The sequence below is a fragment of the Podarcis muralis genome, chromosome 9 (genome assembly GCF_964188315.1).
Source record: "Podarcis muralis chromosome 9, rPodMur119.hap1.1, whole genome shotgun sequence".
Taxonomy (NCBI): Eukaryota; Metazoa; Chordata; class Lepidosauria; order Squamata; family Lacertidae; genus Podarcis; species Podarcis muralis.
In genome coordinates this window covers 41993091-42020422 of record NC_135663.1, presented here as the reverse complement: position 1 = coordinate 42020422, position 27332 = coordinate 41993091, and the positions used below count along the sequence as shown (strand labels likewise).

The 27332-nt window shown below is 41.0% G+C and overlaps 2 protein-coding genes across 2 annotated transcripts; one reads left to right on the top strand and one right to left on the bottom strand.

Annotated features, from left to right (window-relative positions):
• Window positions 1–1644: 1644 nt before the first annotated feature.
• PPID (peptidylprolyl isomerase D) lies at window positions 1645–9461 on the top strand. The gene is made up of 10 exons (XM_028743098.2): window positions 1645–1809; window positions 3634–3774; window positions 4621–4727; window positions 5393–5581; window positions 5965–6087; window positions 6895–7001; window positions 7161–7302; window positions 8347–8433; window positions 8520–8562; window positions 8965–9461. Exons 1-10 carry the CDS (start codon window positions 1725–1727, stop codon window positions 9051–9053), a joined length of 1113 nt encoding a protein of 370 aa, XP_028598931.1. The 5' UTR covers window positions 1645–1724; the 3' UTR covers window positions 9054–9461.
• On the bottom strand, window positions 7354–26875 carry ETFDH (electron transfer flavoprotein dehydrogenase). The gene is made up of 13 exons (XM_028743097.2): window positions 26465–26875; window positions 22413–22556; window positions 21480–21709; window positions 20699–20780; window positions 19875–19993; window positions 19084–19161; window positions 17639–17785; window positions 15989–16129; window positions 15291–15434; window positions 12578–12746; window positions 11105–11287; window positions 10269–10490; window positions 7354–10067 (listed from the first exon to the last, which is right to left on the bottom strand). Exons 1-13 carry the CDS (start codon window positions 26496–26498, stop codon window positions 9904–9906), a joined length of 1857 nt encoding a protein of 618 aa, XP_028598930.1. The 5' UTR covers window positions 26499–26875; the 3' UTR covers window positions 7354–9903.
• Between the last annotated feature and the right edge of the window lie 457 nt (window positions 26876–27332).

Sequence of the window (27332 nt, the reverse complement as noted above, 5' to 3'; positions counted from 1 at the left end):
GCACCCCCGGGTGCAAGTAGATAAATAGGGACCGCTTACCAGCGGGAAGGTAAACGGTGTTCCGTGTGCTGCGCTGGCTTGCCAGATGCAGCTTGTCACGCTGGCCACGTGACCCGGAAGTGTCTGCGGACAGCGCTGGCTCCCGGCCTATAGAGTGAGATGAGCGCACAACCCTAGAGTCTGGCAAGACTGGCCCGTACGGGCAGGGGTACCTTAGATTATATGCCAGGTGAGACCAGCTCGGGTTTTTTCTAGGCAACCACCACTATAAAGGCTGATGCATTTCTTGAAATACATTTCTGCATCTTCTGAAGTTTGGCTTTGCTCTAAACATTTTCACATGCAGCCTTATCCTGTTTAGAAGCCACTGTTTTCTGTACAGTTTGTTTATAGGAAAACGTATATAGTTGTGCCTATATGCACTCAAGCTGGCAGCCCAAGCCTATGCATGTTTAGTAAGCTCGATGGTCACTTAGTTCAATGAGACTTCACTCTCTAATAAATGTAGTTCAGATTTCTAGATGCCTTCTTGGGCAAGGAGCTAGAGCAGGTAATTGCAGTCCACAGTCCAACACCAGACCATTGAATCAGACTGATAATCTGGATCTCTTTCAGTGGCTTCAGACTGGTTTCAGACAGCAGCGATATAGTCACCCTGCTGGATGGCATATGACAAGAAGACAAAATATACTTCTCCTGGGCCTTCTGGTGTTGGTGCTTGTCTTTAAAGTCCTAAATAGCTTTTGACCTTAAAATCAGCCTTCTTCTATATGGGGCTGCACAAACACTAAGGTCTTCCTATCTGTTGTTTGGAGGGTTGTGACCACCAGAGGGGACTTTTTTCAGTCACAGATTCCTGCACATAGAATGCCCTTCATAGGAAGCTTATCTGAAACTGAACCAAAAACTTTTCTATTTCCCCAGGAACTCTGGCATGTTGCATAGTTGGTTTAATCTTTTCGTTTTAAGGTATTTTGATTTTCTGTTACTCATTTTCACACAACCGTATCATCCCTCCTCTTCTTTTCAGTCTTGAAAACTTGCCTACGCGAAGCCATCACGCAGTTGAATACCTAAATATGTGGTCTGTCACTATAAGGCACTCTGCAAAAGCTCACAGGTGCACTTTAATAATAATGATGATGATGATGATGATGATGATGGCAATGACATTCCTGTCCTGTGCAACTAAAGCCGCATGTTACTTCAAAATCCCGCCCCTCCTGCCTCAAAAACTAAAAGATGACGGAGAACTGAGGTCAAGCGGCGTAGGCACTGGTGTTAAATTCAAACGCAGCAATATCGTCCTCTTGGAGAGTGTATATACACCGAAAGTGTTCGCGAGGGACAGGAGGACGCAGCTCTGGAAACGAAGCTCGTCGCAATGTTGTCCTTTCGCAACCAGGCGGCCTGCCACCCTTAATTTACTCGAGAGAGTCAGTAAGCAAATTCCACTCAAGACGGGAAGGGAAAACCAAAACAAAACGACCGTGCTCAAAACACGCTCGGGCTTCGATGTCCCCAGCAGCAGCAGCAGCAGCAGCCTCCGCCGCCATGCGCTCTTCTAGAAGCTCGCCTGGGAGCTACAGGGAAGGAGGGGCGGCCGGCGCGCTTCCCCCGCCTCATTTGAAGCAGGAAGGCGGAGCCTCCACTGCAGGCCGCAGCGGAAGGCCGAGCCGCAGAGGAGGCGGCGGCGTGAGGCAACAGCAGCAGCAGCAGCCGGCATGTCTCACGAGTCTCCTCTCTGCAAGCCCTCCAGCCCGAGCAACCCCCGGGTGTTTCTCGATGTGGACGTTGGGGGAGAACGAGGTGCGGGCGGGGAGAGGCGAAATGGCAGAGAGGTCGTGGGGGGTGGGGGTGGCGGGGAGGAGAAGAGGCGGCGGAAAGCGCGCGCGGAAGGTTCCCCGGCGGCGGGAAGGGCGCGAGGGGCAGGAGGGAGGGAGAGAGTGTCCGGCCTAGCCGAGGCCCCTTCAGTGGCCGGCAAGCAGGTGGTCGGAGGACCGTGTGCTGCTGCTGCCGCCGCCGCTGTCCAATGTTCTGCAAGCTCTGCCTTAGCCAACAGGGCGGGCAGCGGGAGGAAGCGGCGCTGCCCCCCGGATCTTTTGTATCGTTTCCCTCTCGCCCGAGTGGGAATTCTCCCTCAGGCCGCCGCCGCCGCACGGAGAGCTGCGCGCCCGTAGCGCGCGCGGCGTATATATAGTAAAATATTGGGGAAGCGGGTTGGCGGAGACGGGACCACTTAAGGACCCTCTCCACCCCCCCCCCCGCTTTCCCCATAATTAAAAAACAAACAAACAAACCCAAATTAGAATAAATCCCGCGAAGTCCCTCACTGCACAAACAAGACTAGAGAAAAAACGTACTGCCCCATCCTGCTTTATATGTTAACTATAAAATAAGTAAAAAATAAAATAAAAATCAAAAATCCCCTCAGAACAAGCGATTCCCTCATCAGCAACCTGGAGTGGTATGTTCGAGGAAAAGCTATTACCGCTTTAACGCGTGTATTTGTGTAAACCTCGACTCTCCAGATTTAAGGAGTGCTAAGGCAGGCTAGAAAATTCCAGAACTAATTTCTTTTTCCTGGCTTGAACTACAGAATTATTGTAAAAATATATATATCGCCTTCTAGTGTTATATATCGCTTCATTTCGCCCAATAACATGCCTGCACAGATTCTGATTTTTGAGGAAAGGGTCACATAACAGCTATTCTGAGTGGAAAGCCTGAGATCAGGATACTTCAATAGAGAACCATAGAATTGTAGAGTTGGAAGGGACCATGAGGGTCATCTACTCCAACCCCCTGCACTGCAGGAATCTTTTGCCCAACGTGGGGCTCAAACCCGCAACCTTGAGATTGAGTCTCACCCTCTATCAACTTGAACTGTCCCAGATGTGAACGATCTGAATGCCAACGTTGCTTCCCTTCTATTAAATTTCCCTTTTGGTGTGTGATTTTTGTTTACCTCTTTCTGTGCAAAGTAAGAGTTTCCCCATCACATTGAGGTTGGAGCTCCCTAAAGTGCAGTACTTGGGCAGATGCAGAATTGAATTAATTCATAACATGGCATGTAACAGCTATATCTGGTTTCAGAAACAAGGCATGGCCTCAAATTAATGGCAGCAATCAAGAATCAGTGTTCCCATTCTGATCAGAAGTACTTTGGAATGGAAAAAGCTGGTATTTTAAAAAATGCACTGTATAATCTTCAATGCACTTGTCAAGGCAAAACACATGGCCTAAGGCAGACTATCAAATTTGTGTTGATTAGGATTTTTCTAACCGTATGCATATAGACTAGTAACACCACCAACAAGCGGCACCCAAGGTGAACAATGGGCCTCTCCCATGTTATTAATAAATAATGGCACTGAGTCAAGCATGGGTGCCAGATAAGATAAATTTGAGCTTTACCTAGGTTGTCACTGGAATTGCTCAATCTTGGCATAGTAACTAGAGTGTTTTATTGACTCGTGGAAAGCCTATGCTCAAGTCACTTTCTAGCCGTGAAGTTATTTGGGTATTGTGAAAATACCGTTGGTGAATTAATGGTACGCTATACAAATATACATGGAGGAATGCAGGATGCTGGTATGATAAAATAAAACTTTGGACCTCTCTTCATTCCAGCTGGCCGAATCGTATTAGAATTGTTTGCAGATGTTGTACCTAAAACTGCTGAAAACTTTCGTGCATTGTGTACTGGAGAAAAGGGTATTGGACCAGCCACTGGAAAGCCTCTTCATTACAAAGGATGCCCCTTTCATAGAAGTAAGTTTGTTTTGTTTTTGTTTCCTTGGGTTAGCTGAAAGGAAGATTATACTTGTTTTAAATCCTTTCCTTTATTTTGGTGTCCTGCTCTTCTGTTTAAACGAAAACTTCCATGGTGAAGTATAATTTATAAATGAAACAATAAATAACCACAAAACAGACAAAAAATACAACATAAAAGAGCACCACCATTAAACCAGCAAACTGAAGCTGAATCCTGACAATAAGTAGGCACTGTTGGTGGGTGGGCCCAGTTCTTTGCTCTGTTGTGGATGAAGTTGCGCTCCCTCTAAAGAAACGGGTTTGTTGTCTGCGGGTGCTCCTTCATCCCGCTCTGTCATTGGGTGCCTAAGTGGCAAGAAGTTCTTTTTCCAGTTACATTTGGTTATCCAACTACAGCCATTGCTGGACCAAGATAGCCTTGCCATCATCTTGCTTGCTCTGATAACATCCTGTTTAACATCTTACACAAGTGTTGCTTATTGTGTGGGGATGTGGGATGGAGTTTTCTTGGTGGTTATACTAGTATGCAGAACTCCCTGTACTCAAGAAACGTACCATATTTACTCAAGTCTAATGCGCCATCAAGTCTAATGTGCACCTCAATTTTCAGAATCTTGAAACTAAAAGAAGTATTTGCTGGTGAATGTAAATGTGCTATTGAATCTAATGTGCACCTTAATTTTCGCAACATAATTTGGCCAAAACTGGTGAACATTAGATTCGAGTAAATATGGTATGTTCACTTAAGCTTATAGATTTATAATTTATGCATTACATGAAATAGGACTTTGGAATGTTGTCCAACCTAATGCTAGCTTTCATCTTTCTGTGTTCAAATTGCAGTTATCAAGAAATTTATGATCCAGGGTGGAGACTTCTCACATCAAAATGGAACAGGTGGAGAAAGCATATATGGTGAAAAATTTGATGATGAAAACTTCCATTACAAGGTAATGGCTTAATAATTAAAATTGTCACTTGATAGAATTATGAATGTTTTTCATTTTTACCATAATGAAATGTGACTTTGCCTTAAAAAAAAGTTTTATTAAAGCTTTTTTTGTGTAACAAACAAGCAAATAAACAAATAAAATTACATATAGTGTCTCCACTTTCAATTCATAGAGTATTTTTCACAATTCATTTTAAGTAATTATCTGTATAAGGTCAACTCTAGCTGAAGTATATTTAAATATAGCTAACATTTAACAAGTATCTCATTTGAGGGAAATGTTTCAGACTCCTACTTAATATGAATTCTTGAGATCTAATATAAAAGCTGTTAAATGTGAATAAGATACTTCAAATTAAATTCTGCACATCATCTTAAATATCTTATTTAACTTTATTATTAAGTTCGTTGAGTGTCTGGGTTATTTATTACCCTCAAGCTTAATAATTTCCTTTGGACAGGCACAAGCCTTGCTTGGCATTGTCTCTGCTTCAGGAACAGCTTCTCTGCCTTTTGGCTAAGATCATGTGAAAACATTCACTACGTTAATTAAGATACCGCAAGCCATTTTCCTTGTAACCTTTTGTCTTGTTAGCAGGATGTCTCTGATTCTTCATTCATGAATTATTCTAATCAGAATTACACTGGTATCTTTTTATATAGCACGATCAGCCAGGTTTGCTCAGCATGGCAAATTCAGGATGCAACACTAATGGCTCCCAGTTCTTTATCACAACTGTGCCAACTCCTCATCTTGATGGGAAACATGTCGTCTTTGGCCAAGTGATCAAAGGCATGGGTGTTGTAAAGCTACTAGAAAATGTTGAAGTAAAGGAGGAAGAACCTGCTAAGGTAAGCTTTGACAGCTTTAGAAGAAATCCTTTTCCAGTATTATAAATGAGTCAAGTTTTATTTTGGAAGTGTGAAAAACAGCTGAACTATAAAAGATAGCTACTGAATGGTAAACCAAGGGTGTGCATACAAACTTGGGTGGTGGGTTGTTGGCTGAATTTGGCTGGGACTTGAGGCAAAATCTCTTCTCTTGTAACAGTTACACGTATCTAGTAATTCCCATTATTTAACTGGCATTCTAGCAAATTGAATGATATTCAGTGGAAACTGCACAATTGAATGGCTTGAAATCAACAGCACATATTGCATGTTTTCTGAAAATTCAGAGTAAGCTGTCTTTCGCAGGTAAAGTTGCCTTTCATGTACTCTTATTATTTTTACAGTTATGCATCATTGCAGAGTGTGGTGAATTGAAAGAAGGGGATAACTGGGGACTTGCTCCTATGGATGGTTCTGGAGATACTCACACAGATTTTCCTGAAGATTCTGATGTGGATTTAAAAGATGTAAGTATCTCTTCTCATTGAGAAAAGATTAGTGATGCAGTGGGAGTTGTAAGGAAACAGAAAATGAACCTCTCTTACCAAAAACAGAGTAGCATTTATTAAGACAGCACAGGATTTTTGTGAGGGTCAGATGGGGAAAGGGAGAACAATGTATGACACACTGAACTCCTTGGAGGAAAGGTGAGATTTAAATGTAATAAAAGAAGCGAGGCTGCTGAAGATCTGGCTCAGGCACCACCAATCAGCAATGACCGCAAAACCATGTGCAAGATGCTTTGCAAGCTACCGTTGACCATTGGGTCTTGCACAGCGCTGTGGGCAGGGTTTCACAAGGCCTGATGTTCAGCTGACTCATAGGCAAGGGAGTAAAAAATATCAGTGTACTGCCTGCAGACAACACGCATAGCAAAGGGTGCATTGGTCATACAACAAAATACTAATGGGCTCCTGTATCAGGAAAGAATACTACAGAACAAAAGCCACACTTCATCTCAACTCATTCAGAATTTAAGTGCCAAATGGGTTTAATCCAAGCTCTTCACTAGGCAGAGTCTATATAAATACACCAACTAAATAAAGATACAATATAGTAAAGTGTTCTTCCGACTTATGACAAAGCAATGTGTCATTGCATAGTCAGTTGCCGCACTGAGGTTTTACCCAGATTCTAAACTTGCAGGCCTTCTCCTAAGAAAACAGGAAAATGTTTTGCAAATTACAGAATGATACCATCTCTCTCTCTCTCTCTCTCTCTCTCTCTCTCTCTCTCTCTCTCTGTGTGTGTGTGTGTGTGTGTGTTTTTGGTAGATTCACCAGGTTGTGTCTATAGCTGAAGATGTAAAAAATATAGGTAACACTTTCTTCAAATCCCAAAACTGGGCAATGGCAGTCAAGAAATACAGCAAGTCTTTAAGGTAATGAAATTGGGGGTTCGAAACTAACATGGTCCAGATATTTTGGGACTGATCAGAAGCATAAATAGGCCATCCCCCCCTTTATCTGCTTTAGCTAGTGTTGCAAGTTAGACATGTGGTAATACAATAATGCAAATTCTGTCATTTTATTTTGTACAGGTATATTGAAGCTTCTAAAGCTATAGTAGACAAGGAAGATTTAGCAAAGTTGAATGCTGTAGCATTGAGCTGCTACCTAAACATTGCTGCTTGCAGACTGAAACTGTTGGAGTGGCAAGATGCAATTGAAAACTGTACTAAGGTATATTGCTTATATTTTGGCTCAGAAAAATTGATAAAGTAGAATCCAACAAACAATTTATGACACAATTTTATTTAAAACAATATGCATAGCAAAGCATTCTTAATTCTTATCTGTCCAGTTTCTGGATTCATTGCATTAGGTCAGCATTGATGAAAATTTTAAAACTAATAACCTGCCATTTCTTGTTTGGCCCTCAAATAGCATTTCCCCCTTATCTCCCTTTTTGTCCTACACAATAAAATTCTGTTGAGGCATTTTTCAAGCCCAATTTAGTGTTCCACAACTCTGTCATATTTAAATGCTCTTGCCATGTGCCTTGATCCATTCATGTTTAGCATCTGCATGTTGGGATGTATTGCTTGGGCCACTGATCAGTAACACACAGATAGGCCAACACATGTCTTAAGAAATATAAACATAATGAGTAGGGGAAGCCTGCAAAATTTATGCAGACCTACATTGTGTTATATGTACCTACATACGCCCCAAGAAAATCAATAGGAGCCCTCTTCTGTGTGTCCTCACAAGCTGCGATTCAGTATGTGGCTAGAAGAAGAAATTGCTTTAGTGCAGCTTGATTGAATTATTGGTAATTTTGTGATTAAAATATTTTGGTACTTAGTAGCCATTGATCTCTAGGTGATGTAAATTGCTTATCCGAGTAGCCACAAGGTGTTGGTATACTGTCCAGATATTTTTCAGTCTTATTTCATACTGATTGTTCAGCATGGTTCAGCGGCTACTTAAATGGATAGATACCAGAATGTCCACAAAAGACTGTGTAGGGGAAAACAAACAGCCATTTATGTTTTCTATTACTTGGGCACACAGGAAGGTTTTGTTGCTTATCAGATTAGCGACTTGAATTAGGCTGATAAGGAGAACTAGCTTTTGCTTGAAAGAAACCTAGGAAGGAGTTGCATCATTTGTTTCCTTGCTAAAAATTTCTCGCGAGGTGCTGCTGCTCAAATGATTTCAGTAGCTGGTTTTGCTTACTGAATCTTAAGAAATATCAGAAATACTGTTCTTATTATTTTGCAGGCTCTGGCCATAGATCCTACAAACACCAAAGCACTTTACAGAAGGGCTCAAGCTTGGGAAGGAACAAAAGATTATGATCAGGCATTGGTAATTACAAGTACTTGGTTTGACATACAACGTTAAAGTAAGATATACATAAACATACTGCTTACTTCTTTTCTTTTTCTTTAAAGGCTGAGCTTCAGAAGGCTCAAGGCATAGCACCTCAAGACAAAGGTAAAGTGCCATTCTGCTTAGTACCATTGACTAGGTAGCCTTTTGAATAAGCTGCACTAGTTTCACTGCAGACTGAAAACATTTTTTTGCTACTTGAGGCAGTATATGTATCCCAGTGAGGGTGGGGAGAAAAGTAAGGGAAGAGGGCGTTATGTACTCTGAAATGAACATGCATGACTTTTAAGTTACACAGGCTTTTAAGTTACACAAGCTATATTCACACTATTTTCTCTCCTGCGTTTTGACTAGCTTATTCTTAAATCAACCCTCTCTTGGGGAAAATGAATTTTTGGAATGGGAATTTGTATTCTAAATAGGTTACTTTTGAAAAAAGGTGTGAAAGTTTTCTGCAAAAGCATAAAACAGCAATTTTAACCACTTTTTGTTTGTTTACTTCCACAGCTATCCAAATGGAAGTACAAAAAGTTAAGCAGAAGATAAAGAATGAGAAAGAAAAAGAGAAGGCAGCTTATGCAAAGATGTTTGCTTAAGTCAAGATAGTTTCTCCTCCTTAACTTGTGCACTGATAAAGGCAGGATTAGTATGAGTAGCAGTGACAGTGTGTTATTGACTGTCACTAATACTGATGCTGTTTCACATGTTTACATCTTGGCTTTTCTTAAGGTTGCATATAATTTCAAACATCTTTCATTATTAAGTTAAATGGTAAGGCACTTAACAGTAGTAGTATTTTAACCTAAAAAGTGTATGAAAAGCTACTTCGTAAAACTTCAGAACGACCGAGTGCAAAGAATTTGAACAAAGTTTGGTTACATACCAGAGGCTTAAATTAAACAAGCTATTTCCATCCCTTTTATCCCTCACCTGTAACACTCATTACTGAAGATTCAAACGCTGTTAGAATGGTGTTGAAGAAATAAACTGAATTTGTAATCATATAGGGAAAGTATTCTTTATTACTTGAACAAAATCAAGTTATATCAAACTACCCCTAGCCAGCAGTGCTCTGTACCTCGTGTTACATATGATTGATGTCTGACTAATCTTTACAATCAAAATCCACTGAAATTTAACCTTCAGCTTTCATATATTTTATTCTGGGTCACATCCATTATTAGTGTTCAGGACTAGAGAGGTTGGGCAAATCAGACCAGATTGTACTCAAACTGTTCTTGTTCCACTTTGATAGACCTAGGCTTATTTGAGTGTACTTTTCTATTGCATCTGAACATGCTGACAGTTGCATTTACTGCTTCAGTTTAGCCTTCAATAGAATGCTAACCTCACAGAGGACCATTGATAGCAGCTCTTGAGAAAAATGTGGCAAACCCAAAGTTGTATGGTTCTGCAGCTAGGGTGTTCTTTTAGTTTTGATCAAGACTACATTCCATTATAAGCTGGTCCACCTCCACCTTCAGGTACAACCCAGTTAATATTTTGGCTGGGATCTTTAATATCACATGTCTTGCAATGGACACAGTTCTGAGCATTTATCTGTAACCGCAATCCATCTCCAGTTTCCACAGGAACATATTCATAAACTCCTGTAAAAAGGAAAATTGAATTTAGTGGAAGAAGTAACCTAATTCTAAAAGTACAGTAGAATTCAGCCAGAAAACGCCCCCATCAAAAACCAAGGGGTCAAGCTGATAAGTGAAGTTATGGTATGTAGGAAAACAAAAAGTGGAGGAAGGGGAGAAAACCACAAACCTGCAATTCCACACACTACAAATTGTGCTAGGTACCTGCAGGGCAGAATCGTTGCTCAGGTCCATCGTATAGAGCTAAGTTATGATTGACAGGAACACTATCATCTTTCAAAGTCAAATGAGCTGGCTGGTCATGTTCGTGATTTGTGCCACTCAGAGCCACTGATGAAAGCAAGTCAAAACTGATTTTTCCATCAGGTTTGGGGTATTCAATAGGTGTGCAGTCTTTGGCTGGCTTTAGCCGCTTTGCATCTGTCCCTAAAATATCAGCAGAGGGAAAAACTTAAATATAAGCAAAACTTAAATTATATTGGTTTCACCATACTCTAGTAAAGGAGCATATCAGTACTATCTTCTAAGTAACTTTGCTTCTCTGAAGGAAATGCCTCTACTGCTGTGATGCGTTCCACAACTGGAAAGGGGATGGTGGTGAAGGTAGAGTAGGCATGGTCTCCCCCCCCTTTTTTTTTAAAGGACATATCTTGAGGGGTAAAAAAATTCCTGTAGGCATGGTATCACAGAAGGGCAATCAGGAGTGGTCAATAACTTAAAAAAAATAATGACAAATTTTGGGGGATCCTGAGAGCCATAAAGAACTTGGGAGAGTCATATAAATGATGCAATGTATCCACCCCTTTTCTATGGTGTTGGCCTGTTTGTAGAAAAGATCTCAACAGGAAAGAGTGAGCCTCCTTGCACAATAGTTAGACTTCCTCTCCTTCCCTCTGCAGTCTGTTCCTAGCGGGTCCCCCAAAACAACAGAGCACTGGACTGTCCAACAGATTTAGAGGCATGATGGTCTGAGAAGGAAAGGAGAGAAGAAGGGAAAGTCTCATGGCTGTTGCCCAGATGCTGTTAATTTAGAAACCTACCTGGATGCTTTAGGGTCCAAGGTTCCATTCCTCTTAGTATCCAGTAAAATATGCCTGTGTAAATCATTCCACCATACACACCCAAGGGTCCATGGCATGAAGGACGGATATTTCTGACTGCATAGAGTTCTTTCCATACCCAGGATTTTTTCAGATTGTCTTCATATTCAGGCACATCAAGTCCTAGAAACAAGGGACTGTTTATTAAATGTTTAGAACGTCAGTAGCATCTTACAGTTCCACTTCCAAGGAGATAACTAGTGCTACTGATAAGAGCCAGGCTTTCTATAATTTGCAACAAAGCAGTAGTTTACATTTGAGAAAATATAAATTGCTCGGGAGAGCTATACTTCAATAATTTTATATCTGAATGGATACTGAAAAAGCAGAGTGGAAGACAAACTTAGAATACAGTATGTATATATCATTGTTTACTCTTTGAGTTTTACACTAATAAGACCAAAAATTAACATGTTTGAAGGACAGTAACATTTGTTTCTATTTAAAAGTAGTAAAATTATACACTACAGAATTAAAACACAGAGGTTGCAATTCTGTGCACACTTGAGGGTAAGCCTAATTGAATTCAGTGGGATCCACCTTTGACTAAATGCACAGGATTGCATGGAACATGATTAACTGTTTAACAGCTAAACGTAGGCATTTTCCCATGTACAAGGTGCTAACTTTTAAAAAAAGTGAATCTGCATTTAAAATGAAGAAAACAACACCTTGCATTTAAGATGAAAATGAAAGTCATTTTGGACAGCGACTTTAGTGGAAATACACATATAAATTTTCAACCTGTAATTTCCAGTGTAAACTTCCGATTAATCTCACCCAGAGTATCATTTCATTCTTGAAGGGTATGACATGCCATAGCAGAGACTCAATTGTTAGGACTAGGCAAGGTATTATAATTAGGCCCCACTCGTAAATTCCTTCCATTATATCTGCAATATGGTGATGAGACTTTAGGGCAGGCTTGTATTGTACTAGTCCATTATCCACAGGTGATAAAGAAATGGACACAGGTGAGTCAGTAGGGTGGAGACTTTTCTTTTGGTGTTTTCCATGCTTTCAAGGTCTGTGCCAGCGCCTTTTTTTTTATCCCACTGTTTTGCCTGGGGAAGCCCTCTGTTTACCACTGAATCAGAACAAATGGCAATCTGCAGAAAAGCCTATTGCTGTTTCTTCCAATTTAGTGGTAAACAGGTTTCCCCAGGGGAAGTGTTGGGACAAAAAAATAATAATAAAAAGACCTGGAAAACGCAGACCTGTGTCTGAAAAGTGTTGTGCAAAAGGAAGTCTGATGAACCCTGAGTGTATGCTAGTGAATTGTGGGCTTTCTACAAAGCTGTTTTAGGTCAATACACCAGTGACAATTAACTTGGCTTAAAGAGCTCCTTGATATTTAGAACTGTAATTGATCAGAAAGCATCAGTGATAAATGTTCATATCATGCCATCTTACCCAGTGTTTTTGACTGGAGATTCTCATTCGTTAGTTGGTTGAAAATGGCTTCCGAAGCCAGCATACCACTTTTCATTGCAGTGTGTGTGCCTTTAATCTTAGGAACATTCATGAAACCTGGACTACAGCCAATAAGGAGTCCACCAGGAAAAGTGAGTTTAGGTATGGACTGCGGAGATAATAATTAATTTATTAACTATTCATGCAAAGTAAGAAAGCATACTCTTTTACAGCATGCTTGCATTCTCTTTTGTAGATCCCAAGCCTTAATGCCTACTAGATTCAGGTAGGTAGCCATGTTGGTCTGATGCAGTAGAAATAGATATAAAAATTTTAAAAATTGTCCAGCAGCACCTTAGAAACCAACTAAGTTTGTTCTTGGTATGAGCTTTCATGTGCATGCACACTTCTTCAGATACACACATTATGTCTACATTCGAGGCTAGAACCAGCTATATAGGGTGGCATAATCTATTCGGCCTGTAGATTCATCATGCACTGTTTTTCAGACTTACCATTCCTCATTCTTCCTGAAATTCTTCAAACCTGACTAGACCTATATCCTTCTACCTTAAACTAGAACGTTCAGCTGCTTGTCTCCAATTTCCCAGCACTACTTCAACCTTTACATCAGTATCTACTCATCTCTCCATTTCTTTTTTAAAATTTAATCCCACCCTCAGAGATACAAATCTGGATTATTCCTAGGTGTATCTCATAACATTATATTTCCAGTTATGTGGTAACATCAATTACAGTATATATTCATACCGGCCCAAAAATTCATAATTTGAGGCTGTCCCAATCTTTCGCCTTCTCCTATGTGCATAATAAAAGGGTACCAGCCTCCTGAAAATGTGTCTTTTGTTTTCATCCCCTTTGCTGATTTTGTTTTATTTGTTAGCTTGTCCGTCGAAACTAGTTGTCAGATTTTTCTTGTACCATGAAGTCAGTGTTGCACCCTCCAGAAGTTTCCCATATGTAGCTATCACTAGTCTTGCTGGTAACAATCATTGTTATAAAGCAGATCAGTATTATCTCCCCAAAAAGGTTAAGCAATACCAACTTTTTCTCTCTTCCTTTTCAGTCTGATGCAACTGGAGCTACTGCAGTAAAACATTTGCCATACTAAACTCCATTAGCATTATAATCCACTCCACAAGGAAGCCAGGAGCGTTGTTTCAGGGTTGTTGTTTTTAAAAGGACAGCCCAGACACTCAAAACTACACTGCCTCTGCTTCCCTCTTGCAGTGTTTAAAGAACACCGTCTTCAAATAAATTAACTTTGAACCAGGGAAACCTTTCGCTCAAACAAGGCATTAAAGTGCAAATGCAGTGTTCCAGAAAAATAGTCATAAAATGGGAATACCTATAAAAAGAGAACAAAGAATGCTACCCACAGAGGCAAATGTTGTCTCTTTCTGTTATCTATATAGTTCCTGAATATGATATCAATAAAGAAGAAGGATTCTAAGTGTTATATTTTAACTCCATAGCACTAAGAATGACATCTATGAACCTCAACCTTTGAAAGAAGCTACTGAACTTTTCAACTGCTACATCAAGAGACAGGAACTCCTGACATCCAAGCATCTGAGAGGCATTATAAATAAGAGCCAGTATCATTCCTGGAGTACTTCTAATCCATTTTTACACCCCTGCTAGATTTCTACAGCCAACTAGTATACCCGAAAGGTGAAAAGGGTTTGGTTATTGTAACCACTAGTATTTTTCTAGATACGGCTGCATCAAATAATTCAGAACATCTGTCCTCTCTGGGTGTATTCGACAGATTTAGTAGAGCATGCTTTGGAGCTATGGAATACAGATTAAAAAGATTTGTCTCTGGAATACTGCAGCAGTTGTAAAACTAGCAGGTTTTAGTATAGAGAAAAGTAAACTTAAGCATCACCTACAATGCAGGTAAACCTTGAATCGGAACAGCCACACAACTAGTGTTACAAATGCACAGGGACTCCAGCTTAGCCCTTCATAAAATCTATGGAGCTCTTTGGATCAGAAGTAGGGTTCTACTGCCGTTTTCTGGTGAACATGTTTCAATTGGGCTTAAATGCAGAAACCTTGCCAATTCAACGTCTTACCAATCCACACCAGATGTATGCTTAATTACAGGAATATAGAATTCACAACCAAGATATAAATTATTTGTGAAAATCTGTACAGTTATGCTGCGGGTTATCGCTCCAGGATGAGGCTGGCTAATCTTACCCATGGATGAGATCGTGGTGCAACATTTCCCGGGACAGTTTGTAATATCTCTTATTTTGACATTTAAAAAGGACAACCAGAGACATTTATTAACTGTTCAACAACAGTCCAACTACAGCGTTTTGTCTTTACTAATGCTGCTGTATTTAATTGATAGGTTAGATCAAACCAACAAAAATATATTACAAGTCAATAGGGTAGCTAGCAAAGTTTAATACAAGTGCTTTTAAAAATATCAGATGCAAGGAGGCTCACTCCTTCCTGCCTCTTGCAGGAGGATGCCTGCTGTGACAAGTCCGTCAATCACCTAGATACAAAGTATTTGCCCCCACAGAACTAGTGTTTTTCTCAAATACAAATTTAGTCAAGCAACTAAATTCATGATTAAGACTGCTTCTATCAGATGGCAGCTTTAAAAAAAACGAACACAAAACACTACAACTGAGACATTTGAGGAAATAACCTTGTATTACTAAAACATCACCTGGAAGCCACCTTCATTAAGTGCTCGGGCACCATAGGCGATTCTCTTTCCACCTTCTAAAGTAGGCTGTACAGTTGGATGGTGCTTCCACCTCTGAAATTCCTTAAATGGGTTCAAGTAAGGATTTTGATAATCCAAACCGACCTATAAGACATAATGCGAAAATACTTACTTTTTTAAAAAAGCAACTACTGTAGGCTATTACTAATAGGGCATACAAAGCTTCAAACACACACCTCATTTCCCTATTATGCTACTCGCTGGATATATTTAGCTTACTTTGAATTTCAGTGTTACAAGAAGTAATTCTGTCCCTATGAAATGTACGGCCATGCAGCTATTTTGTGTGAATAAGTGATTCAAGAATTCTGTATACAGGCATAATAGCTCATATACATATTCTTCCCCTGAGAAAAGCTCCAACTTGAAAAGCATGTGGCCAATACTTGGGGACTAACCAAACCTCACACAACAGGGAGAAATGTTTTCAAGGTAGTAGTTCTTGAACCCTGCTAACCTTGTAGAAGTTAAGCACTGACAATCTTCCATACTGAACATCATAAGTAAAAGTTAAAAAGATATGATGTATGCAAGCAAGACTAATATTAGAATTCTATCTCTCAGTGCCATCCATGAACAGACTTAGAAGCAAAAAATGTTCAGAAAGTTAAGTTTCACTGCAAGTACAAAATACTTACCACAAACCCCAAAGCTACTAGCGGTTCACCCTCATCTAGATGATAAAGAAATGATCCTCCGTATGTATGTCTGTCCAAAGGCCAGCCAACAGTGTGTTCCACTCTTCCTGCTTTCCATTTCTTTTCATCAATAAGCCACAGCTAGAAATGGGGAAAATCCGGGCAATGCACTTCAGCAAAGACGCTACTAGACTTTAAACCAAAGTGAAACTGCTATGTGTAACTTTCCATACTACACAATTAGACTCAGTGCTGAAAGCAAATATAATAATAGAAGTCTTCATCTTTGAAACCTTCACATTCAATCTTTAACCTATTGGCTTGAGTGAATAAACTGTCAAATAATGCTTTGTAAGTGGGGGGAAAATGGGTGGAAAATATAATTTATTTTCACTTATGACCCCTCTGCCTGACACAGAGTTTGTTTGTTTGTTTATAATCCATATATATATATATATGGCAGTTTTACAACATAAGAGAATAAAAACAACAAAAGTATCCATAAGGACATCAATAAATACGCATTGGTTAAAAAGTAAAATTCATATTATAAAGCCCTGTATAGTTTTCAAAAGTCATTTGAAATAAACCTCTACTGAGTTTCACAGGACAGGTCCTGCCTCACGAAAAGGCTCAACCCAACCTTGGAAGTGTGGGAAATTCACTCCCATTGGTAGTCTTACTTCTTTTAAAACATACCGATTGCTTACAATGAATTTTCTAAATGTGAAGCAGAAAAGTTTTTCTTCACTTAAGTCCCAAATCATGCCCACACCTACTAAAAACAGTTTTCAGTGAAGAGGTTTAAGACAGTGATCAGCAGTGTAGAACAGGTAACTCAGGAGCAATTACCTGGATTAAAATCGATGTTCTATCTTTGGTATGCTTTCTTTTTAAGCTTCTATATTTAAAAGTGAACATAGCATAACCTGACCCACATGCACACTTGTATTAGAACCATTTAAAGCACTGCTAATAATATGCCCTTTCTAGAATGGCTCGGGATGGATAGAACTACTGCCATGAACGACAGGACCAGTTTATGTAGCCAACACTATTTTGGAAACTAGAGTTTTTAGCCATTGTTCCGAACATAAGATAGCCTGTAACAGTGAAATAAAACAGCCACAATACAGAGATGGGGCATGCAGCCCTGTAATACCTGGGAAATCTTTCCAACTTGGCTGTGCCTTGGGTCTCCCTTTAATTCAGGGACAAAGACAATTAGCCATAAAGGCTAAATGTTGACCTTAAAAAGAAACATTGAGACACTTCACTTGTGCATTGTTTACAAGCCAGAACTATTTAACATATGAAATATGTTTGTCCTAAAATTAAAAGCTTGCATGAATAAGAATGCTGTGAATAAAACTGGAATATAGTGACTTCTACCAAAGGAAGCCAAAAGTAGTTATTGCAAGGTGGGGAAAGTGGCAGTAGTAATCCTTTAGATCTAGAACTAACAAACTAAAGAACGGATCAAGGTACTACACAGTAAGCATTAGCTAACAGTAAGATTAGCTAACCTTTCATACCATTTCTATTCTGAAAAGGCTTTAAAATGTACCCTGAGACAATGTCAAATACACTTGTGTTGTGGGATTCAGAGAGCAAACCTTGGATTGTAACTGATCAATAATACAGCGATACCTCCTTAAGCCCAATGCCGTAAGTCTGGGGTTGGCAGTTCTGTCTTAGATTGTATTTGTTGTACAACTGCTTTGCAAGATGTCCGTGACAACCTTCTGCAAACACCGTGATTTTGGCATGCAGCTCCAAGCCTCTTTCAAACGTAGCCTGCCACAGAAGATAATAAATACCATCATTACACACATAATATGTATTTGAAAGTGAAGTCTGTTTGGCGAGATACTCTGCAAGCAGTTGTGTAACATGTTTTCATTATACCATGTTGCAGAGAATCTTCCGAGCACCTGCTTTGAATGCAGAGATCCCAGCTTTAACCCCCAGCATCTTGAGGGAGGGCTGGGATAGTGCTCTGTCCGAAATACTGCCCCTCCAAGCCTCTCTATCTAGCCGTTAGGGTTTTCCTCAGGCGATGCCCCTCACTCCATGCCCTGCTTAAATCCTTTTGCCTGGCAGAAATATGTCCTTGAACTGTGACAATGTCTACTGCTTGCCTGGATAGGGAAGGGTGTGCGTTAGCTCTCTTGCCTCTAAGCTCTACCCATCACTGGCACCTGGACCCTAGGAAGTTCCTGATGAGGGAATACGGACTCTGGTTCTGCTTTAAACATTAGAAAGGAAAACTGGTAGGGAAGATTGTAAATCAGCAGTTGTTTTCCTACTTATGTTAAAGCCAATTTAAACTTTGTGCAGCCAGCTTATGCTTGCCTTGTGCACACTGGTGTGTGTGAATGCTGCATATACTAAAATGTTAAAGTGTGATGCTCATTCCCAGCACTTAGTAAAATGTAGGGGACACAGTTCAAGTGTCCTGCAGCATATTTATTTCATTCTGTCTGAGACGTACAATTACAAACACCACTATAATGATAGGAAGCACACTTGGAGCAAACAGTATAAACTGACCCTTGATGCCAGGCTGATAATGAGTTTTTCCCCTACTATTTCCTTGCATGTTCTATTAGTCATCTCTGTTTTATGTTGATCTACTCAGAACTTTAAGGATTATACTGAAGTTTTTAAATTTTTCTTCATTGTATGTAGAGTTGAAAAGCATTGTTTTCAGTCCCTTATAAGTATTTATAACATCTCTGCTTCTTTCTCCGCATGGTTTTAAATCTACTGGCTCTCTGGGTGCAAGTCTTGATGCAGAATGCCTTGTCCCATAGCTACATGTCCTTCAAAATGCTGTTTAAAAAGTGTCTTCCATTATACAATCTCTGTGGCAATAATACAATAATGCCTGTGCTTGTCTCAACCCTGGAACTTTGAGCCATATTTTTCGAGTATACTACCTTTGTGTTTACTTAAATGCCTAAATTAAGCTGCAAGTCCAACACCATCTTCATACCACCAAGCATATAACAGCAGTTTTACAATATCCATTTTTATGAGGAGCCATTCAAGTGAAAAGCATGATGTTAATAAAAAAGTAAAGGAGCCTTTACCTTGGGTGCCCCATCCTTTTGGATGCCAACATCATTTGTGGCAATCCCTTTCACACTGCCATCTTCATGGAAAAGAACCTATGAGGAGGAAATCAAATAAAGATCTCTTATTTCAACATTCTTAACATGAAGCTGCAAGCAGAGTTGTGCAATTTTATTGTTTGTACAGCACCTAGTTGTAGTCACCTGGCAAATATTTTTTTTATTATTAATTGAATTTGTATACCAGCCTTCATCCAAAGATCATAGGGCTGTTCACAACATTAAAAACACAAAAGAACACAAAATACATAATGAAAAAATTGAATAGCCCTCCTCCCACAAACACGGTTAAAAGGCCATAGAATGTTAATCAGCCCTGGTTATAGAGAAACATTTTTGCCAGGCATCTAAAGATATGTAATGAAAGCACCAGGCGCACCTCCCTGGGGAGAGCATTCCACAAATGGGGAGCCACTGCAGGAAAGGCCCATTCTGGTACAGTATCTGCATGCAATATCCTGGAAGTTTTCAAAAACCTAAGGATGCAAATTAGATGCAGCAAGATGCATGTCAAAAGGCATCAAGATGGTCTCTGTAGGAGACAGAATGCTGGATTAGACAGATCTTTATTCTGCTCAGGAGGGCTCTTATGGTCTTACATAATTCTGCAAACAATATAGTGTAGTGATTATTTGTGTAAACTGAATGCATTCATTCTAATAGGTGAAAACCTATCTTAGGTGTAATATGAAAGTTTGACAAACCTCATACATGCACACAAACATGAATGGCAACAGCTCTGCCATTACCTCAGCTGCAGCATAGCCTGGGTAGACCTCAACACCAAGCGCTTCTGCTTGTTCACCCAGCCAGCTCACAAAATGCCCGAGACGAACTATGTAATTCCCATGATTAGTCATCGGAAGGCCTAGTTAAAAGGATGAAACACATCACAATTCATTTCATGAAACAGTAAAACACTAAGACTAATTCAAAGTTACAATTCTACCATACGCATCAGCTTACTAGCATGGTGAAGTAACAGTCTATGACTTAATTAACTCAGCCCTGTGCTCACAAATCTTACCACTGCACAAAACGTGTTCCTAGCCTGCTTGCTGTACCTATGTTTCAGTCTATGTTTTAGTAAACATAAAGTCTCTCATAGTTTACAAAACATTTTTCTCAGGTTCAGTGCAGGAGATTCTTAATTGCCTCAGACACCAAATCAACTGACTTACAAGCTTGTTCTCAACACAACTTATACTGGAACAAAGTGATGTGACATTTCTTCACTATAAAGCTAACCTGCGGCCCTCCAGAAGTTACTGAACTCCCATCAGGTCCAACCAGCATAGCCAGTTGTCAGGGATGAATGGGAGCCCCATTCCAGCAACATTTGGAGGGCCACAGGTTAACCACTCCAACTGGAGAGGCACTATGTAAATTGGTTCAAGTTGTTTTCAATTTTGCTTTTTAAACTGTTGTAACCCACCCTGAGACCACAGGGTGAAGGGCAGGTAATAAATTTAATACTTTTAAGCAAAAGAATAGCTCATTCAAGCACTTTATACCTCAGCTCAAAACAAAAGATTTACACATAGAGGTTTTTCGTCTTCATCAATAACTGTACCTGGAAGAATAGGAACTGGGATTCTAGAGTTCTTTGTTAATATTCCAAATTTGTCTTCTGTTACAGAGGTATGCAGTGGAGCCTAAGAAAAATGAAATAAAAATAAGTAGAAATATTTTACAAAACTTCCAACTCCCTTAATAAGGCATTTGAATACCATTAGCATTATAGATTCAAATAACATTGGAGCAGACAGGCTTATGAGTTTCAAGGATGGTAATAGACGTCAGATTAAGCACAAATAAGAAAAGAATGAAGTGAAAGAAAGGCACTTGTATTCTACTGCAGGTTCTGATCTTTAAAGGCAGCAAGCTAAAGGATTTAACAGATACAGTAGTACCTCGGGTTACATATGCTTCAGGTTACAGACTCCACTAACCCAGAAATAGTACTTCAGGTTAAGAACTTTGTTTCAGGATGAGAACATAAATCGTGCTCCGGCGGCGCAGCAGCAGCAGGAGGCCCCATTAGCTAAAGTAGTGCTTCAGGTTAAGAACAGTTTCAGGTTAAGTATGGACCTCCGGAATGAATTAAGTACTTAACCCGAGGTACCACTGTAAAGGTATTTGGCAGAATTTTATTTATTCTTTGGCAAAAGATACTTTACCAAATATCTTTATAATGCTCATTATTTCCCCGGAAATTTTCTATTTCATAGCATTCAGAGGAAACATATTATATATAACTACTTTAGTAATTTATTTTAAAATCACTAGCATGCATTCTAAACAGAATTAAGCTACAACTGAAAAAAGCTGTAGTACAGAAGTTAAGCTCTTACCCCTCGTTCTTTCCAATCTGGGAAAAGTTCGTTTAAGGCACGTGGCTCAAGGCAAGCTCCAGAAAGTGTATGTGCACCAATCTGAGAAGCTTTCTCCACAAGGCACACGCGGACCTCTTTGCCGTGTTCGCTAGCTAACTGCTTGAGTCTGATAGCTGCCGCGAGTCCTGCAGGGCCTGCTCCGACTACAACAACATCCGCTTCTTCTGCAAATCTTTCCATGCTTATCCCTTTAACAAAGAGCCATATACCAGAAAGTCAAATGGAGGCTAGGCCCTTGCTGTCAAAATCAGCTGTCCCTCCCCTTCTTGAAGTCTGATCTTGCAGCCTCAAGTGGGGGAAAAAGTGTTGGGTCAAGACTAAAATAAATAAATAAATAAAGGAATAGAACTTATAGGTATCTTTCAACTGTGGGTTTGCTAGGATGCAGTTCAATGACCTTTTACTGGCACTGTCCCACATCACAGCTGGACGGCCACTTGAAGCTCTTCCAGGGATGTGGCTGCTGCAGTCGCATGTTGACAGCTTCTGGGAGCCGCAGCTGAGAGCTGAGTGCATGGTGGGGACCAGAGTAGGACAAACTACCCCAAAAGGAGCACCATGTGTCCCCCACCAAAGGTACTACCCCTTCCCTAACACCCCATACACCCTAAAGTAATACACTACACTAAAGTAATAAACAATTGCAAAGTTAATTGTTAAATATAATTACAAATACAGATACAGATTTACAGGGTTTCCCACAAAAATATATAGCTGCCCACGTACTATCTTCTATCTATCTAAGTGTCCTTTAAAGGGGGGGGGGGGACTACCTTTGCTATTTGTTGATCAGTAATTGACTCTTCGTCACCACAGGGGACTAGGCAAATAGCTATTTACAAGCCTGGTTATGCTACAAAAATGAATTGCACCTAAAAGTTTGTCACTTACCTTCCCACCGGTTGTCTTTGTCCCGGGGGTGGATAGTATAGTGGGTGGTGATACGTGGCACAGTGGAAGAAGCCCATCGTGCTGCGCACAAAGGCAGGTGACAATCTTTTCCTGCTGACCTCAAGGCATACAAACAACGATGTGCTGTTGCAAAGAAATAAAACAGTTTTGAGCATTCAATTTTTTTTACAGCTCTGTAACTCGGACAACAAGGACACAAATATTCTGCTACTACATTAGGACCGTTTATTTGTACACTGTATGATTTACATAAATAGCATACCATTTAGAGAAGCAGTCTTAGATATAACAGTTACATTAATGTTGGGTATCAGTTGTAGATCCTATGTTTCCCCTGTCTCCTTTTAGTTGTCTAGTGCAGTGTTAAACAGTTGATCATCAAAGATAAGCCACACATCGCCGCAGATCTCAGTGATGCCTTACAGTAGAGGTTTCCAACCTTTCTGAGTCCACGGCCCCCTTGACCAACTACATTCTTTCTGCAGCACCTCTGTGTAGCTCAGGAGCCCAGTTATATCTCACCTTGCCTGCAGAGCTGGCAGCCTCTCACCCTTTTTCGAACACCCTCCCTTGTGGAGTGTTCCCTCAGCCTCCTCTCCTCTCTCCTTGGGAGCCTTCCAGGCAGCCACAGCCGCTGCCCCTGGTCTCTGAGCTGCCCCACCCTCTGCCTCAAAGAAAAGTGCCTCCTCACTGTGCCCCATAGGGGTCTAGGACTCATCCATTCGTTCCCAGCAGCAAGGGTTGGTGGACTGGCTGGCTGGGCTCCCTCGCCCACTTGCTTACTCTGAGGCCAGCTCCAGAGGCAGAGATGTGAGAGGGCATCAGAGGAGAGGGGCAAGGAAAGGGGGAAAGAGGGAAAGAGGCTAGTGTTTCCCACAACACCCCTGACCACCATTCAAAGCACCCCAGGGTGCCACAGCACATTGGTTAAAAACCATGGCCGCACAGCTTTCCCACACCTCTGAATATCTGCTATAATCTAAATGTTACAAATCTGTGTGGAGCACAGCCACAATCGACTTAAGTGATTAGCATATATAAAACACAATGAGCTTTACAGGGTCTACAACCAAAAAACTCAAAATTGATTTAATGCTCACAAATGAACTCGACAGATGACTTACCTGTATGCATGTGTGTGTGTGTGTGCACGCACGCACACACGCACGCACACACACACACACACACACACAATTTCATAGTGCATGGGTAAGTTCTATACCAACACACACTTCTACGTAAGCATCAGACAGCTCGCCATGAACTCTTCTGATTTTGTCTTTTCCATTTTGGCAACTTACCCAACGGCTAAAGTTTGGACCAAGTAACTACTGTTCTGGCTTGCTAGCAACCTAGATCTTTGCAGTTTGGGTGTCTATTCAGATATGACTGTTACAGTACAAGGCCAGCACCAAAAGCTAGGCCATGCAATGAAATTAAGAGGGGATTTGGACAGAAACTCTCTGAAGTTGCAGAGCAGGAAGTGACTGTTCCTAAATGAGAGGTGTGGACATTTGTATCCCGGACTACTAGAGAGAACTGAGCAAGCAACTCCTGCCACTGTAATCAACAGCATGACATAACAAAAGAGTTGGGCTGCTACTTATACAAGGTCATGTTGGACTATAGATGAATCCACCCTAGTTGTTCAGCATGGAATTTTCAAACTTCTGTTTACTCACTTTTTACAAGGCTCTCACACAACACCATCATCCTGCTCTTTCCCTGTTGTACTTCCATCTTTTCTCATTCAACAGAGTCTGACTTTTCCCAGAGAACAGATGAGCAGCATAATCATCACCAGTGTAGATGTTATTGGTGCTACTCTTCTATCCTTTCAAAATGACAGGTCATGCGCACCACCATGGTAGGTAAGTGAATCAGCTCAGTACACATTCATAATAACTACTGCAGGGTCACCATTTTATCACTCCATATTTTTGCATTACAATGCTTTTCAAACTATGTTTTAAATACAACTAAATTGAAGGCTTTACAGTGCTTAACCTATTAATTCAACAAAGTTTTTTTTTTTTAACAGCCCTTCCTTTAGCCACTTTACTAAAATAGCATTTACGTGAACTGGCCTTTCCCAATTTTCTACCCACTGCAGCTATGTCACATCCACTTGTGTAGGCAGAACATAGCAGGAAGAACATACAGAATAAGTGCAACATTCCCAGCAGTGTGGAAAATCAATTGCACTTGTAGTATACAGTAAAAGAGCATTGCTTATTAACACTAGGAGCCACCTGTCTGAAAGCAGGCTATATAGACTATCTGGCAATGTGTGACAGCAGTCAGTCCCTTGATAATATATACTTAAACAATTCATCAACCCCCCATGCTACTATAATATAATAAAATATTATTATTATTATTATTAATTTATTTATACCCCATCCATCCGGCTGGGTTTCCCCAGCCACTCTGGGCAGCTTCCAACAAAATATTAAAATACAATAGTCTGTTAAACATCAAAAGCTTCCCTAAACAGGGCTGCCTTCAGATGCCTTCTAAAAGTCTGGTACTGTAGTTGTTTTTCTCTTTGACATCTGGTGGGAGAGCGTTCCACAGGGTGGGTGCCACTACCGAGAAGGCCCTCTGCTTGGTTCCCTGTAACTTGGCTTCTTGCAGTGAGGGAACCGCCAGAAGGCCCTCGGCACTGGACCTTAGTGTTCGGGCAGAACGATGGGGGTGGAGATGCTCCTTCAGGTATACTGGACTGAGGCCATTTAGGCTTTCTACTTCATAAAGGACTTCTAGGTAAAACATACAATTATTTGCACTTAACATTGTTAGTATGTAAAGGAGAACCAAGCTATTCTACTTCTGCCCTACTTTTCTTATGCTTGCCAATTGCAGCAAGCTATTATCACTGCTATATTACCACATGATGGAAAAATCCAGATGACCATTCATCACTGGTGCCTAAAGAACTGATAATGGTAGGTTTCTGAAGGTGGTAGGAAGCCGGTTTTCCCTCATCTCAAGTGCTCTGCGTGGCTGACAATCACATCCTCTTATCCTTAACCAGCAGCAACCACTCATTGGAGTAAGATCTTTCAAGTCAGAGGCTATGATTTTCAGGTAGACTTCTACCAGGTAGAGATGAAAGAAAAGTGAAGGAAACGGAGACCAAAAAACACCAGCAAGAACATTTCAAGCCTCCATTTCTCTCCTTCCAAGCTGGTTCTTAAGATTCTTGCAAAGGATTCATAACAATCACTGCTGAGACATAAGCGGGGCTTTTTTAAAGAGTCTCCCTTCCACAAAAGGACTGGTCTCTGTCCAAACAAGATCTGTTTTGTAAGAGATCCTACAGGTGACCTTTACCCTGATTTTACTTCTGGCCAGCAGGGGGAGACGAAAGAAGAGAAATACCCAGGGTCAGCTCTGAAATAAATAAATATTTGGTGTGGGTCAGCAATCCCACGTGAAAAGGCGACTTCTTTCTTGTAGCTTTGTTGTCAACCCCATTCTGTTGACCTCTGTCTGCGCATACTAAGGTCACGGCCTTGCCTTTTCTTAGGCTTGACAGGTGGGGTTCAAAATCAAACCCCGACAACACCTCTGACTCACAGAGCTGCTCCGTGCACATTTGCACTGTTGGACACTCCCCCTTCCCTTACACAGAGAGACACAAATCAACACAGCATTGCTACTTAATCCCCTGACAGCTGCCATCGAGCCTAAGCACATTTCGTCATGGGCCAAGGAGCAAGGCGGGTCCAGAATCAAGCTGAGGGGGGACAACGCTCACCCAGAGCAAAGCCACTGCTTTCATTTTCCACTTCTCACTTCTAATGGTGGGAGCCATGACTTACACCAGGATTGAATGCACATTTACTGTATTCCTAATGTGCTGGACATGCATGCACAAGAGCATTGACCCTGAATCAATGGTCTTCGTGAAAGAAAGAGATAGCTTATCGACAAACAAAACACAAGCGTGCAAAACATTATGGAGATCCAGGGCGAAGCTTACTCGCCACGGCACGTCCCGAAAGCAGGATTTAAATGCACTTTACCTTGACGGGAAACTTTGCAAGCAGGAAGCAGCATGGCGCTTAGCGAGAAGGCTCCTGGCGATCCAAAGGAGTGGGTGGGCGACCAGCCTTTTTTTGGGGGGGGGGGGGTCTCCCACAGGCGCTGTCCTCTGTCTCCCTCGCTTGCTTTGCAGAGTCTCACGGGGATCTTACAGCTCGGCCCCCATGTTCCTTCGGGTTCTCTAGCAGCTGCAGAAGCCACGAGCCGAATTCGCTGGCGTCGAAGTTAACTTGCGCAGGGAGGACACACGTTGGGAAATGGGCGCGACCTCCCAGAGTGACATCCCATTAACAAACAAACTTAAAAAACAAACAAACTATAATTCCCAGGATGCCCCGCAGGAAAGGGCTGCGCCATATTCACGAGTCTGTCCGCCGGACTTGAGGGCGACGGGAGTGGCGAAATGCACGCCGGGAAAAGTAGTTCCGGGATGCCACTTTGTTTCATGACGAGTTCGTAGAGAAAAAAGGGAAGAGTGACACGCGATTACAGTTCTTGTTGACTTCCGGTTCAAAATTTTTTGATTGGTTGATTGATTGATTAATATATCGCCCTATACCCGAGGGTCTCAGGGCGGTTCACAAAATACATAATAAAAATTAAAACAACAACCCGATAGCCCCCCCCAAAAGTAACAGATTTTAAAAGGGCATAGGTATTGAACTTTCCCGAGTTATTCCCCTAGCAGTCACGCAAATACAATGCACTGACCACACGCTTGCACCTATGGGGCATCATAGCCAATAGCGACTTTCTTTTTTCCTTTTTTCTTTTGCCCAGTTTGCCCTGCTCAGGGTCACTTCTACATTTTTCCTTTCTCTATGGAGTCAAGGGTGAGGTAACCGAGAG

Excerpts from the sequence above, each read along its gene's own strand:
- PPID (XM_028743098.2), top strand. The coding sequence starts at position 1,725 with ATGTCTCACGAGTCTCCTCTCTGCAAGCCCTCCAGCCCGAGCAACCCC. Across the intron at positions 7,002-7,160 it reads AAATACAGCAAGTCTTTAAG|GTATATTGAAGCTTCTAAAG; the intron begins GTAATGAAATTG and ends TATTTTGTACAG. Across the intron at positions 8,563-8,964 it reads CATAGCACCTCAAGACAAAG|CTATCCAAATGGAAGTACAA; the intron begins GTAAAGTGCCAT and ends TTACTTCCACAG.
- ETFDH (XM_028743097.2), bottom strand. The coding sequence starts at position 26,498 with ATGCTGCTTCCTGCTTGCAAAGTTTCCCGTCAAG. Across the intron at positions 19,162-19,874 it reads CAGGCTATGCTGCAGCTGAG|GTTCTTTTCCATGAAGATGG; the intron begins GTAATGGCAGAG and ends TCCTCCTCATAG. Across the intron at positions 17,786-19,083 it reads AAAAGGATGGGGCACCCAAG|GCTACGTTTGAAAGAGGCTT; the intron begins GTAAAGGCTCCT and ends CTTCTGTGGCAG.